Source organism: Phoxinus phoxinus (genome assembly GCF_949152265.1).
Source record: "Phoxinus phoxinus genome assembly, chromosome: 16".
NCBI classification, from domain to species: Eukaryota; Metazoa; Chordata; class Actinopteri; order Cypriniformes; family Leuciscidae; genus Phoxinus; species Phoxinus phoxinus.
In genome coordinates, this window is record NC_136891.1 from 13,804,148 (window position 1) to 13,819,215 (window position 15,068).

A 15,068-nucleotide genomic window follows, 5' to 3' on the forward strand; every position below is an offset into this window, starting at 1 on the left:
AGCTAATGTAACACTTTTGATTGAGGATTCAACTCTGAATGAGTGAGAATTGAGTTTGTCTTCATAATCAATATAACCGCAATCATTCACAAACTGTGTGGGGGGGACAAGTGTGACTTTCAAAAACTTAGCTCAAGCAGCAAGAGAAAAACTAATGTTTTAGCATCAGCATCGCAACCAAAGAAAACACTGATCTCTATAATGGTAACTTCAAATCAAACATTTTCCATTAAACATCTCAATAACAACTTATGTTGATGTATGACAGAAATAAAGTCATACTGGTTAAAGGTGGGGTATGTAATTCTCTTTTTTGGCCATTTTTTCTAAATCACTTAAAATCCTATTCCTAACCCACTTACAGCCACTGAGTTAGAAGCACTGAAATAAAAATTAAGAAATTTAATAATCTGTGGAACGGGCAGGACTTGAAAAACTCCAGCCAATCATTTCCAAGACCACCTAGAATCATTGGACAGTAAGTGCGTCAATCAATCGGTCGTACCATCCCCCCCTCCCCCCATCCATGTCCATGTTCTTTGAATGGGTGGAGTAAAAGGAAAGAAGGTAGGACCATCTGAGTTGTGTATTTTCAAAATCTGCCAGCCGTTTTGCAAATCACATACCCCACCTTTAATAATAAGTGTAATAATGTGTAATGGCTGGAAGTCAGTTGTAGTTCTTGTTAGGGGCCAAGCACCGAAGGTGCGGAGGCACCTATTGTATCTGTTCCCGTTCTTATTATTCTGCTTCTTCTTCTTCCGCCATGGAAGTCTATGGCAGCCCATAGAACCGCTTGCGGGAAAGTTGTGAAATTTGGCACACTGATAGAGGACAGTCAGAAAAGTCACCATAGCCAATTTGGAGTCTCCAACTCAATCCCTCTAGCGCCACCAACTGTCCAAAGTTTCACTCATGTTTATGCTAATAACTTTTTAACCATAATGGCTAGAATCACAATTCCTTTTGCCTCTTATTCCTTGGCTCAAACCAATTCGATTGCATTTGAAAAACCTACTTTTTCAAACTCCTCCTAGGCCGCTGCTCTGATTTTCACGAAAATTTAACCAGATCATCTTCAGACCGTGCCGACAAAAAGTTATGGAATTCATAAAAACTCTGCTAATCGTTCTCGAATACCACGCAAATTAATTGTACGTAGCACTTGCAAAAACAGACATAAGGCTGTATCTCCACAACGCTTTATCGTATTCAGACCAAACTTGGTACATGTCATCACATCCATGACCTGAGGCTACATGCAGCGTTTCAGCGCAGCGCCACCTACTGGTCCGGAGATATGAAAAATGGCTATTTTTGCTTATAACCTCTGAACGGTCTTGTTGGATTCAGGGCGTCATGCCGAATCATCCGATGTCCAATTTTCCCAGATCGTTGTTTTTGGCTGTCGACCATTTTGAATTATGTGCTAAAATGCTGTATTTTATGAACGAATTGTTACGAAACTCGGTATGGGTCATCACCATGATGGCCTGAAGGAGCTTGAGAAGTTTTGAAACAACGCCACCTAGTGGATAATTTCAAATGCTTATAACTTTGGGTGTGGTCGAGTTATTCTCACGGCAGTCATCTCCTTAGACTCCTGAATCGTTGCTGAGTCCAACGATACCAGACTTGCCAGGTTTCGGCATATGGTTTGTCCAGCGTTGTAATTTAGCGCTTATAAAACATTTGGTGATATCTTCGAAACCGCTGGTTCAATCGAGACGAAACCACCGTCAGAAGTTTGGAAACATAGGTCGATAGCTGTACTCCAATGGCCAAATGCGAAAATATTGATAGTAAGTGGTAGTAAAATTCAATCAAAGTAATGTGTCAGTCATTTTTGACGTGTTTTTTCACATAAATGTCTATAACTCCGAAGCGGATTGAGATATTTTTCACCAAAATTGACACATATGTATGGGCTCACTGTGAGGACACATAAAAAATGGTGGGATTGAGCCTCTTGGTGGCGCTATAATAGAACAAAACATGAAATTCCCATTGACTTTAATACAGTTTTGTGATGTAAAATGCTATACTTAATGAATGCATTGCTGTAACATTACGAAACTCAGATTGTGCCATCAGCATAATGCCCTGAAGGTACTCAAAAGATTTCCAGAGAGCGCCACCTTTTGGTCAAAAGTTATAATAAAATTTCCAAAAATGCTAATAAGTTTTGAATAAATTTGCCTATTGTAATTACACTGATCTTAATAGATTCCTTGGGTTATGCTGAAAACATAGATACCAATTTTGCCATAGTCAGTCAAACTTCCTGTCCGCCATCTTTATTTTCTTTTAAAACCTACTTTTTCAAACTCCTCCTATAACGAATGTCCGATTTTCACCAAAATCGGATCGTGTCATCTTCAGACCGTGCCGAGTAAAAGTTATGGATTTCGTGTCGATAGACGAAACCGTTTTTGTATACCGCAGCGGCAAATTTGAGGCATGATGCCAAAATTACTCTTCAGGCTTTATATCTGCAATGCCTTGACATATTGACACCAAACTTTGTATGTCATTGTCACTTCACTCTGACCACATCACATCAATTTTGTAACTACGCCACCTATTGGTCGAAAGTGATAATCCATTAAATCTTATTTTTAGTTAATGTATGTGCTTTTTCAGCCATTTCGCCTAAATTAATCTGTAAATGTCTTTAATTGCTTCTTGCTGCAGTTGGTCTGACACTCCCAAGCATGTTGGGATGTCTTATCCTCTTAAAGTATTCACTGACTGGAAATAGATCCAGTTCTTTTATTTTCAGTTTGTTTGCGACACCATTGCTGTCCATTGCTCCATTGCTGACACTTTTTCTCCTAGTTTTTTTCTTCTTCTTCTGTCTCTTCAGTGACTCTGCTTGTTAAAAGCAGAGGCCTGTTGCATGAAACTAGTTGAACAAACTCTGAGATTCACAAATCCAGATAAAACCAACCTGGTTTAAATCCGGTTCAGCGGTCTCACGAAGCTCATACATATTCTCTGTCAACTCAGGTTTAGGTGCAATTCACTTCTCTTCTGAACATTAAATAAATAATAAATATCATGAAATTAAATGCATTTACAAGGCAAGAATAAACACTGCTGCTTCAGCAAATGTTTGAGAATTTTACAGAAAATAATGATTTTTTTACGATCATCTTTCATTTTAAATTGTACACAAAACTCTGTAAAATTACAAATTATATCTGTAAATTAAAAATTCAGCTATTTTAGGTATTGTGACATTAATGACAAATTCCAGTAATTCACATTTTCTATACAGAACATACGAATTTCATACAGAATTGTTCATACATGTTGTTGTTCTGTTTTTAGGACCCCCAGGACCAAAGGGTGAGAAGGGCGATGTGGGGCCCCTGGGACCAGCTGGACTGCCTGGTTTGACGGGAATAAGAGGTGTAGTACCACACTCACACAACACAGAAGCACAGCCAAAACACATCATCACCAGCAACTGACTGACCAGCTATAGCCTCTAAATCAATCACATGTATGAACACAACCCAGCTCATGTCATTTGTCTTGAGTATATATCCTAAAGAAACGTTTTTTTTTTTTTTTTTTGTCAGGCTTGTCAGGAGAAAAGGGCATTCAGGGTCCTCGTGGACTGGCAGGACGAGGTGGGCAGGATGGACACAACGGAGAAAAAGGAGATATTGGGCCCGAGGGACCAAAAGGTTAGACATTTATGTTGACACACACACACACACACGTCTTCACTATCTTTGAGGGGACTCTCCATAGACATAATGGTTTTTATACTGTACAAACTGTATATTATCTCCCCTTACACTAACCCTACCCCAAACCTACCCATCACACAAATGATGGTCCGTCTGTAAAAACAGGGCCGGTGATGGTGTTAGACCTGGAGAAAGCGAGGCACGCGAGGACGTGGCCGGCGTGGGCTCGCTAATCTCCATGCTCTCTGGCTCACGCTGTCTGCGATGCTTCTTCTTCCTTGGCATAAGTAGTGCGGGAAACGGAAGAGTGGGGGGTGCATCGTCGCCATCTTTCGCGAGAGCTAGACACGTCTGCAGCACCGAAACAGGCATACCCTCAAAGAGAGAGCGCGGCTTCAGCATGGGAAAGCCCCAGGCATGAACCGCACTCCGAGTGCACGTCGTCCTCGTGCAGATGGGATCCACACGTGGCACACTTAGAACGAGGCATTTGTAACAACGCTCGTTCAGCTCTCAGACTGTATACGTAACAGTAATAATAGAAAGGATATATGTTGATCGGCTTCAGATGAGAAGGGCGCAGTCTGCTGTGCAAAGGCTCGTTCTTGCAGAGAAGGCGTGTTTCGACGGCGATAGCTTCAAAGTTTCCGGAGGACACAGTGACGGAGTTTGTCGCTGAAGTTGAGAAAATCTGCTATAATGGTGAATTTCGGGCTCATTTATAGGCTCTGCCACGCCCTATTTGGCAGTTTCTGATGTCTTCGCCATTGGATGTGCAGTTGCTGCAGCACAGCCAATGAGTGAGCCAGTCTCTCACTGTGCAGCTGCAATGCGCTTTACATTTTAAGCTTCAATAAATCTGAGGAAATAAGTTTCCCCACTTCGTATAGCTACGCAATACGAAGTGACCGTTCTTGAAAGGGAATACAAGAACCAGTTTACAAACCAGTTTAACATTATTTATTTCATACATGTACAAAAGTACTTGTTGAGAATTAACAGAGATGTGTTGTGCATGATGTGTTTAAAACAATGGTAATTGTAACTGATTGATGTAGCTTGAAGCTTCACTTTGGTGTTAATGTAACACTTTTGATACAAGATTAAACTGAATGAGATTAGGGAATTAACAGGCTATATTATGATTTTGTCATCATCATCAATATAACAAACAGCATTCACAGAGAGAGGAGAGAGAGTGAGAGAGAGAGAGAGAGAGAGAGAGAGAGAGAGAGAGAGAGAGAGAGAGAGAGAGAGAGAGAGAGAGAGAGAGAGAGAGAGAGTGTGTGTGTGTGTGTGTGTGTGCTTGCCATAACACAGTTCAAACTGCAAGAGAAAAACTAATGTAAAAAAGGTCAAGGGTCAGGAGCCCAGCTAAAGCAAACACTGATCTCCATCATAGTAACTTCAAACCAAACATTTTCAATTAAACATTGCAATAACAACTTCTGTAGAAGTCATACTGGTGAATATGTGAATAATAAGTGTAATAATGTGTAATGGCTGGAAGTCAGTTGTAGTACTTGTGTTTCTCTAGTTCCTCTTTCCTTCAGTGATTTTGCTTGTTAACAGCAGGTGTTCATCACTAATGCTCAACAATCACTTACATATTCGCTTAATTATCTCAGTTACTCTTTGTAGTGCGGATTTTCCTCTGGAGTTGAAAGGGTTAACAGTGTGGACACACCCACAAAATGTATTTCAACAGTAATAAACTGTAAGTTAAAAACAGGTATATAGTTTACTGTAAAATGTAGTTTTTTGGGGTAACCATTGTGCTGAAGAGTAGAGCATGTGCTTTAGTCCAGGAGAATATCTAGAAACATTGATTTATGTGTTACATGTTGCTTTATTTAAGAGGCAGTGATTATGTACTTATGTTGTCTACTCAACATGAAATGTGTTTTCAGACATTTTACTATTCTAATTTGACATTTTATTTACAATTATACCAGGAATGTGTAGTAAGAAAATAAGATTCTATTTATGTGATATTCTTTTTAGGGGGTTCTTTATTTTTTCATGTAGAGGCTGTCACAATTCAGTATAGAAATAAGTAAAGGCGGACTGTGTGTTTCAAACATGATGTCATGATGTAATTTTCCTTTAGTTCTGGAATTATAAGTTTCATGACCTTCAGGTTCAGGTGTTTGACTAAAAACAATTAGCAAACAGATATAGGTAGATTTTAAATTGCAAACTCCCACACTGAGATTAATGAGAATGCTAAGATAGATGGTATAGCTTTCTCTTGGTATTATATAGACATCCTTTACTCTACATAAAGCATCAAATATGTTCTTATTTACTATGAATGTGTCATGCCACACAACAGTTTTGTGTCCATTGTGAACGGACAATTCACTTGTCACTAGAAACTTGGTTTGGACGGGGTGTAAGGTTTTAGGCTGGTAAAAGAGCTAGCTGACTTCAGGCTTTACTTACTTCTATGTTTCTATTTTCACTCTGTATTTTAATTTCAGTCTGAGCTCAAACTGCAACTCACTGATCTCATTCTCCGAACATGTGGTGCTCCTTAAACACCTTCCAAAACATATAATGATTTCCCCTAATGTTCTCCAGAGCACCACACCATCCTCCACTCGCTCTTCATCTTTCCTCAACTTCCACCAAAACAATCCACCCATTTATCATTATTTTCATTGCCTCATTCTGGTGTTTATTGGACCTTAGAACCTTGTTTTTGTAATAGAATCATCCTCACTTACATCCACTACGATCTTGGGCCTCACAAGATATGTGACCACACTGGTTGTGGTCCGTTGCAATAGATGCGTCATGTTTTCACAGCATGTGACAAACAGCTGGTAAAGATCAGTGTGAATTGGCAGAGACTGCTGCTGACTACTACAGACCAGAAGAGTGAGACTGTGGCTGTGTATGACTGACATATATTCTAAATATCATTTTTAAATAGCTAGTTCTTTTGTGCTATTAAGAGGCTACTTGTCAGGAGGAGTGACAAACACATTTGCAAAGTGCAAAATTAAAATCACACTGGCTTATATTCACGCTATGCGGGGCTGCCCTTTGAGTACCCCTGATCTATATTGAATTTGCGCCCACAGATGATCTATAAATGATTGTAGTTACAAGAAAATTGGACTGAATCTTAAAATCTGTTAAAATACATAGAAACCACAGTTTATTTCTTTATTTCACCACTATTACCAGAATTCACTGAAACAGACACTTGGAATTTGGTGTTCCCTGTCAGTCACCTTGACGTTGGGTCAATGTACTGACACTAAAGGTCACAGTTGGGAGCCTCAAACTCCTCTGATGCTTTGAGAAAAGGCAAATAAGAATTGGTGAATAGAATTTGCAGGCAACTCCCCTGACAAACGGGTATATATAGCTGAGCGGTGTTGTATGACAAATGTATAAAATGTTACATCTAGGTTCCAAAATATAAACTGAGAAAGTTCTGTATATTGTGAGGCATAGATGATGAGATTCAAAGAAGATTAAGTCAAGCAACCCAGGTGGAAGTTTGCTGAACCAACACAACAAAATCAGTCAATTCAACTTTTTTCAAGTTGTGTTTTTTCAAGTGTGTCTGACATTAATCTTTTGTCTTTATGCACCTCCTGAACAGTGTCATTGTCCCAAGTTAAGCTATGATAATGTGAAGGTATGAGTGATACTGTCAGGCTGATTTGATTAGCATTTATGCATTTGAATGACACTGTTATGCTGATGAGATCAAGGCTGGGACTCCTGTACTTAATTTACATGCTTTGTTCAGAGTGTCTCCATGTAAATCCCTTCCCCTTGAAAGGTATAAGATACCATGTAAAGTTCCCTTAGTTAGATTTGTTGATAGCAGCTACCGACAGCTCGTGTTCTCAATAAAGAATCCTGCTGAAGATACAACCAAGTCTCCTGGTCTTTGCTTCTGAGTTTCCAACAGCGGTATGCAGTCACTCTTTCCATTCACCTCTACACAAGGGAATCTTCGATCGAAGCTGCTGTACACGACACATTGCAGCGGTCTCTCTCCCTTCTCTAAAGCACAGATAAGTGCAAAGAGCTCCCCAGGGCACTTCAGCAATAAAAAAGCAGATTTCCCTAAAAGAGCAAACACAGACAGAGAGCGTCTTTTTAAAGATGCCCTTCTGCCTTGTGTGTTTCTGGGTGCGGTCAATATTTATTGTACTTGGATGGCCACGATCTCTGCCTTTTGTGTTTGGGTCTGACCCAAAATCTCAAAACCTGTGCTGCTTTCTGGGACTTCGCTTCAGCAGAGCGGCAGTAGTTCATTAGCAATTCGCCTCTGCGTTGTGGGCGGAGCCGTTGGCACGGAGACGACCCTCCCTCTCCCCGTTGCTGAGAGCTCTGATCACCGATCATTATTTCACTCCGAGACGTCGCGGTAAAAAACAGCTCGACTTCGCCTCAATATTTCATCCCTCCCACAGTGATCAATAAGGACATATTTAGTAATGTCACCGCTCTATCTGAAAAACTGACTGACTCTCTCACGAGTGATGGGCTTGACACCCGAGGGGACAAACGACTGCGACAGGCGAAACTCGACGGTGAAAGTGACTTATTGTTACAGCATGTGTTCCAATTTCAGCGCCACTATCGGAGCTCTGTTCACAATGACATGCAATGGCTTGTGTGTGTGTGTATCTGACCCTGCTGCTGAGTAAAATTAAACACAAAACACAACTTCAAAAAAGCCTCTGTAAAACGCATTACATTACATTACATTATAATCTACATCGCTTTAACACAGATGAAGTTAAGTTAACAGAGAGTTCACTTTTTTAACTAACTAGCCCCGCCCAGTGGAGTTACTACGTCACAACTCCAGTCTATTTTAGACGGCATTTTAGCGTCTGCTACTGATTCACAGTCATTTGAATGTAGAAATACTCAGAAATACAACTTTGAGCTTATTTTTCTCAAGATATGTTCTCTAACATCAGAAAAATGCCACAAGAACATGTTAACACCTAGAAAAACATGATTTTCATCGGAGTGGGTCTTTAAGAAGCAGACATACATCTGCCTTCACCGTGATTCCACCTACAACCCCCCACCCCTGCTCTGTCTGCGCATTGTAGAAGGCATCTACCTGTGACAGCCACACAATCTCCGCCATAGTCCGAGTCTATAGCCCGGCCACAGCGTCGAGCTTCTGGAGGAAATACAACGTAGCTTGCTCATCAGATGAACCCCAAGAAAGCTTTGAAGCATCCCTTCAAATGGCTCTGCCAATAGCCCAAGTGGCAGCTGCATCTAAATTTGCTTCCTAATTTCTTGGGTCACACAGTCTGCAGCTCGGACATATTGAATGCAAGTTTGTTGCCTTCTCAATCTGTCTGTGACCCACGCAAAGCCACAGGTCGGCGTGGTGTTTTTCAAGGATGCACAGCTTCCTCATCCATCACTGGCCAGTTCCAGTTGAAGTTTACGGAGCAAGGGAGGTATTCCAGTACACCCACAGCCACAGAATCGGCTTCCTAAAATGCCGCCTTTGCTCCGCTTCACTGGTTGTTCCTCTGGAGTTAGAGGCCTGTCTAGTGTCTCCCAACCCATCTCACTGGACCTACATTGGCATATCAATTGCCTCGAGTTGCTAGTGCTATTGGTATTACACAGATGTTGTGAAAAGTCAGGGAGGACGAAGAACAGGTTCTTTGGGTAGTGCAGTATTGACCCACCAGGACTTGGTTCTCAGAGCTCATGCTCCTTGCAACTTGCAAATTGTATAATTTTCATCATTCCCCTGATCACAAAATAATAAATTTTGAATGAAACTCTCTGATTTACCTGCAGGTATGAGAGGAGAAAGAGGACAGAAAGGAGAGAAGGGAGAGCGTGGAGACAAAGGAGGGAAAACAGGTGAAAATTTGATTCATACAGAAAATAAACATGCTACATTATAACATTGTATTTATGTTTTTAATAAAAATTGCTTTGTGAAAGTATTTTGTTAATGTATGTTAAAGTCAAGTCCTAATTTTTTTAAATTATTACATCATTTGTGATTCTCTTGTAATTTATATTACATTTTTTGTTCAAAAGATTTAGTAATACATGACCATTTTCCACCGTCTACTTGCCCGTTGATTACACCCGTGGAACGATTTTCAAAACTCCAGATGAAAAAAAAATCTAAATTTGCCTAAAGATATTAGGCAGAATTTGATTACAATAAAATGTATATACTGTCTAAAAAGCGGCATGGTTTAAATATGTTGCTTACTGTGTTTCTTCACAGATTATACAGATCTTCTGATTTGGGAAGCACATAAATGTTGGCTCAAATTGGCTGAATGTTCAGTGGCTTAGTTTGGTGGTGGTGGTGGTGGTGGTGGTGGTGGTGGTGGTGGTGGTGGTGGTGGTGGGGGGGATTTGTAAAAATAAATAAATAAATAATAATCATTTATTTGTGATTTTTGACATTTAGGGGCAACTGACACTTTATGATCATCAAAGGTATACGGATATAGTGGACAGAGGTTTAGAAGGGCCATTTTTTCAAACAAGGTCCATTCTTTCTATATTGCATTTGAAACCTGAAAACTTGTATAAAGATTTATTGAACAATTGATGAAAAACAAATGATTTCCCGCCAGCAGTGTTCTGTTCTGTTGTTCTGTTTTGTTGCTTATATATAAAAAAACATTAATATGATGAACACAGACACCCAAAATACTTAATTTCCCACACTGGTAACCCTTGCTGTAAAAAAAGGTAAAATTCTGACAGTATCATACCAGTTTCCATTAAACATCTCGGGTTACGTATGTAACCTATAGTTCCCAGAGGGGAACGGACACTGCGTGGAAACGCGGTGGGAACGCCTCCAGCGTAGTGCGTCTGAAGCATGAATGAAATCAGTCAATAGAGAGACGGAACGTCATAGGCGGGTGACGTCATCGACCAGGAAACTATAAAGCACCCCTGAGCTTCGACAGCTTCAAAGTTACTGAAGCAAGCGATCACGGGGATGCTTTCAAAGTTACTGAAGCAAGCGATCACGGGGATGCTGGGACTATGGCAGTATTCCCTCGGGGAACTAGGGTTACATACATAACCCGAGACGTTCCCCTTCAGGGAACTACCGCTGCGTGGAAACACGGTGGGAACGCAATACCCACGTCGCCATACGAGCAAGTCTCTGTAGTGTGTAATCAAGGCACACAGGCTGACGAAAGAACTTGCACCCCAGGAGTGGAGCTAAAATCGAGACTATAAAATCTGACGAACGTGTGCGGTGAGGACCAGCCTGCCGCATCACAGACGTCCTGAAGAGAAACTCTCGAAAGGAGGGGTGGAGTGAGTCCGTACAGCCAAAGGTGAAGGCTGACCTGCCGACTCATAAGCAAGTGAGATGACCTAGACCACCCCTTGGTCATCCTTTGCTTAGATGCAGGGCACCCCTTGTTAGGTGGCCCAAAACAAACAAACAGCTGTTCAGACTTCCTCCACAGGGCAGCTCTGTGGACATACGCATCTAGGGCCCTAACTGGGCAGAGCAAATTAAGTTTCTCCTGGTCCGACGTCAGAAACGGAGGAGGACAAAAAGCCTGCAGTATGACAGGTCTAACTAGGGTAGTTGGAACCTTTGGAACATAGCCTGGCCTCGGATAGAGAAAAGCCTTAGCCATACCAGGTGAGAATTCCAGGCACGAGGGAGCAACCGAGAGTGCTTGAATGTCTCCAACCCTCTTGAGAGACGAAATAGCAAGCAGGAGAATAGTTTTAAGAGTAAGGAACTTCTCGGAAACCTCTTCAAGGGGTTAGAAAGGAGCTAGGGAGAGACCTTCTAAGACGAAGGCCAAGTCCCATGATGGTACCCTCGTGCGTACTGCTGGCCTCAGCCTCAATATGCCGCGAAGGAAGCGAGATATAAGTGGGTGTCTCCCAAGAGAAACTCCACTTAAAGGGACGTGGTAAGCAGCCAAGGCCGCCACGTATACCTTCAGTGTGGAGTGGGATAACCCCCGTGGAGAGACGGTCCTGCAGTAACTCCAGCACTGTACCAACCGGGCAGCGAACTGGGTCCTGTTGGCACTCTCCACACCAGGAGGTGAAAAGTTTCCACCTCACGGCATATAACTTCCTTGTAGCGGGAGCTCTGGACTGGAGAATGGTCTCAACGACCTCAGTCGAGAGACCGGATTCTAGGAGCTGAGCCCCCTCAGAGGCCAAGCCCACAGTCTTCATAACTCTGGGCGGGGGTGAAAGATCGACCCGCTCACCTGAGAAAGTAGGTCCCTCCTGACCGGAATCTCCAGGGGAGAGCCGTCGAGGAGGGACACAAGGTCCGAAAACCACACTCGGGCCGGCCAGAACGGGGCTATCAGGAGTAGGCTGACTCCGTCCCGGCGAACCCTTTCCAGAACTCCTGGGAGCAGAGCAATCGGAGAAAAAGCATAGCATACCATAGCGTCCAACCCCAATGGGGCTGGATGGCTGAGAGAGAACCACAGAGGACAATGTGATGTCTCCCTGGAAGCAAATAGGTCTACCTCGGCACGACCGAAATGTTCCCAAAGGAGCTCCACCACATCGGGGTGAAGTCTCCATTCCCCGGGCCTCGGCCCCTGCCTCGACAGGATGTCTGCCTCCCGATTCAGATACCCCGGGAGATAAATCGCTCTCAAAGACAAAAATTTCCCTTGGGACCAAAGAAGGATCTGACGAGCTAGTGGGCGCAACCGCAGACCCCCCTGATGGTTTATGTAAGAGACCACCGATGTGTTGTCTGAGCGGACAAGCACATGGTGGCCCCTCAGGTCTGTGAGGAAGTGTATCAGAGCCCGAAACACCGCCAACATTTCTAGGCAGTTTATGTGCCACGAGAGATGATGGTCCTGCCACAGACCCTGAGCTGGGCGACCACTCATGATCGCCCCCCAGCCCGTAAGGGAAGCATCCATCGTTAGCATTACGCGACGACAAGGAGCTCCCAGCACGGGACCTTGGGACAGGAACCAAAGTTCTTTCCACATGACCAGGGCGAGAAAACACCGTCGCGAACTCATGATCATGCGGAGCAAAGGAGCTCCACCACGAGATGCGGTGCTCTGTCTCTGTTGCACTCTTTTTGAGGAACTACTCGACGGCTGGGGCAGCCCCTTACGTTCAGCAGCCCCGGGAATCTTGACTTTCAGGGGGATACATTTTTGAAACGCCACCGCCTGCTTTTTCTCTTCCTGGAACCTCTCGATGACAGTATTAACTGCGTCACCGAAGAGGCCCGCAGCAGAAAGCGGGGCGTTCAAGAGAAATGACTTTTCTTTTTCTTTCATTTGGGTCTGGTTCAACCATAAATGCCTCTCCGTGGCCACCAGGGCTGCCATAGACCGGCCGCTAGACCTAGCCGTCTCCTTGGTGGCCCGGAGAGAAAGATCCGCTGCCTGACGAAGTTCAGCCACAGTATCAGCAGAAATCTCCCATAAGCAATATATATTGCACAGTCCGGATACTTTGTTCATTGATGAGTTTAATAATTTTATGGCACTTAGATAAAAACTGTTCGTAAGTCTAGAGGTGCAGGCCCGAATGGACCTGTAGCGCCTCCCAGAAGGCAACAGTGTGAACAGACTGTTTCCTGTGTAAGAACAGTCCTGGATTATGCGTGCTACACGACACAGACATCTGATTCTATATATGTCAGTCAGTGAGGGAAGCTGTGTCCTTATAATGATCTGTGCTGACTTCCTGACTCTCTCCAGAGCCTTTTTATCAGCAGTAGTGCAGCTTTTAAACCAAGATGTTGTAGGTGATGATGCTCTCCACAGAACACTTGTAAAAAGACAGCAACAGTTCCTTTTACAGATTGACTCACCTCAGTGTCCTCAAAAAGTACAGTCGCTGCTGTGCTTTTTTCACCAGGGCATTGGTATTAACAGACCATGTGAGGTCCTGTGAGATGTTTGTTCCCAGGAATTTAAAATCTATTTAAAATAATACCGTGCATTTTTGGGTAATTTTATGGAAATGTCCATTTTTCTGTCCCTATAGCCTTTACATAAATATTACACTTAAAAAACACTTTAGAATTACAATTTATTTACATTTTACAATAAAACAATATTATTTGAACAATTACAGCTTCTTGAGCCATGGTGGTCCGTGTATCATCTGATCATTTGATTTCCTGTTTGGAATGGAATTACGAGAAATAAAAAACAGCTTGTTTATTCGTTTTTTTGTTTAGTTTAAAAAACAAAAAAAATTATTATGCTGTGTTGCTATGCTATGTTTGATATTGCAAGTCGCAGCAGCACAAATTACGTGACCATATTTTTGCTTCAAATATTATGCGTAGTTAACAGTGAGTGGTGGTTTCAGTCATTATTTTATTAAAGTGCAATAAAGTTAGTGCCACACTCGTACTGAATCTTATTCTGCCTGACAGAAAGAAAAGCTCATACTCAAGGCGGAGCGGTTTGACCAATCAAATGAAAGGGGTGTTTCAGCGCCGCCCACGTGTGCAAATGAACAAAAAATGAAAAAACAAGCCAAAATCTAATTTTTCGTTTTTTTAAACTAAATAAAAAAACGAATAAACGAGCTGTTTTTCATTTCTCATTATTCCATTCCAAACAGGAAATCAAATGACCAAAAGATACACGGACGAGCCATCAAGTGGCAATATTTGATTTTTTATTATTTATAATGACCCTTTTACAGTAACATACTGTAGATTATAGTAAAGAACTGTACAATTAACAGTAAATTACTGGCAACAGCACAAGGCTCTTCTGTGGTATAGTTATATGAATTGTAGCCACTTAGTCTTCAAATGCTCCTCCTTGGGCAGATGAAAAAAGTTGGCTTTTGAGTCGCACTTCAGAACACAGCGTCTCGTCGCCATGATGTTTTCCAGTTTTCCCTGCTGTCGTATTCAAATAACTTGACAAGTTGACGTCATCTAGTCAGAGAAAAAGCTTCGGTCTTCTAACGATTCATAAAAATGACTCAGAGTCGACTCTTACTTTTGAAAGACAATAACTTTATATACGGTGCACTTTCATATTTCAAACTTTGCAGGATGTTTTTGTTGACTTAGATCTATGTTACACACTACATGAAAGGTACATTTCAAAATTCCATAATAGGTGCCCTTTAAACCAATGAGCATTTAGCTGTCATCAGCAAGTCCTTTCCCATCCCATCAACTGCTCCACCTGCCAGGGCCGCCTCATCATCGTGAGTTTTTTGGCATATATCATCATGACATCAGAGCATGCATCTCACTGTGATCGACGGTGATTGGTTCAGCACAGATTTTACTCATTTCAAAAACAGTTTATTGACAGACTCTGCTATGCTGTTAGCAATCACTGAGAGTTTTAATGCATCACCTACTTTCAA

At 42.2% G+C, this 15,068-nt stretch overlaps 1 protein-coding gene across 1 annotated transcript in view; it reads left to right on the plus strand.

Annotated features, from left to right (window-relative positions):
- Positions 1 to 15,068, plus strand: part of scara5 (scavenger receptor class A, member 5 (putative)) — a 69,081-nt gene that overhangs the window by 41,974 nt on the left and 12,039 nt on the right. Inside the window, exons 6-8 of the mRNA XM_079583966.1 lie at positions 3,334 to 3,414; positions 3,588 to 3,695; positions 9,513 to 9,578. Of these exons, the coding sequence (XP_079440092.1) occupies positions 3,334 to 3,414; positions 3,588 to 3,695; positions 9,513 to 9,578 (255 nt within the window). The remainder of the gene's footprint in view (positions 1 to 3,333; positions 3,415 to 3,587; positions 3,696 to 9,512; positions 9,579 to 15,068) is intronic.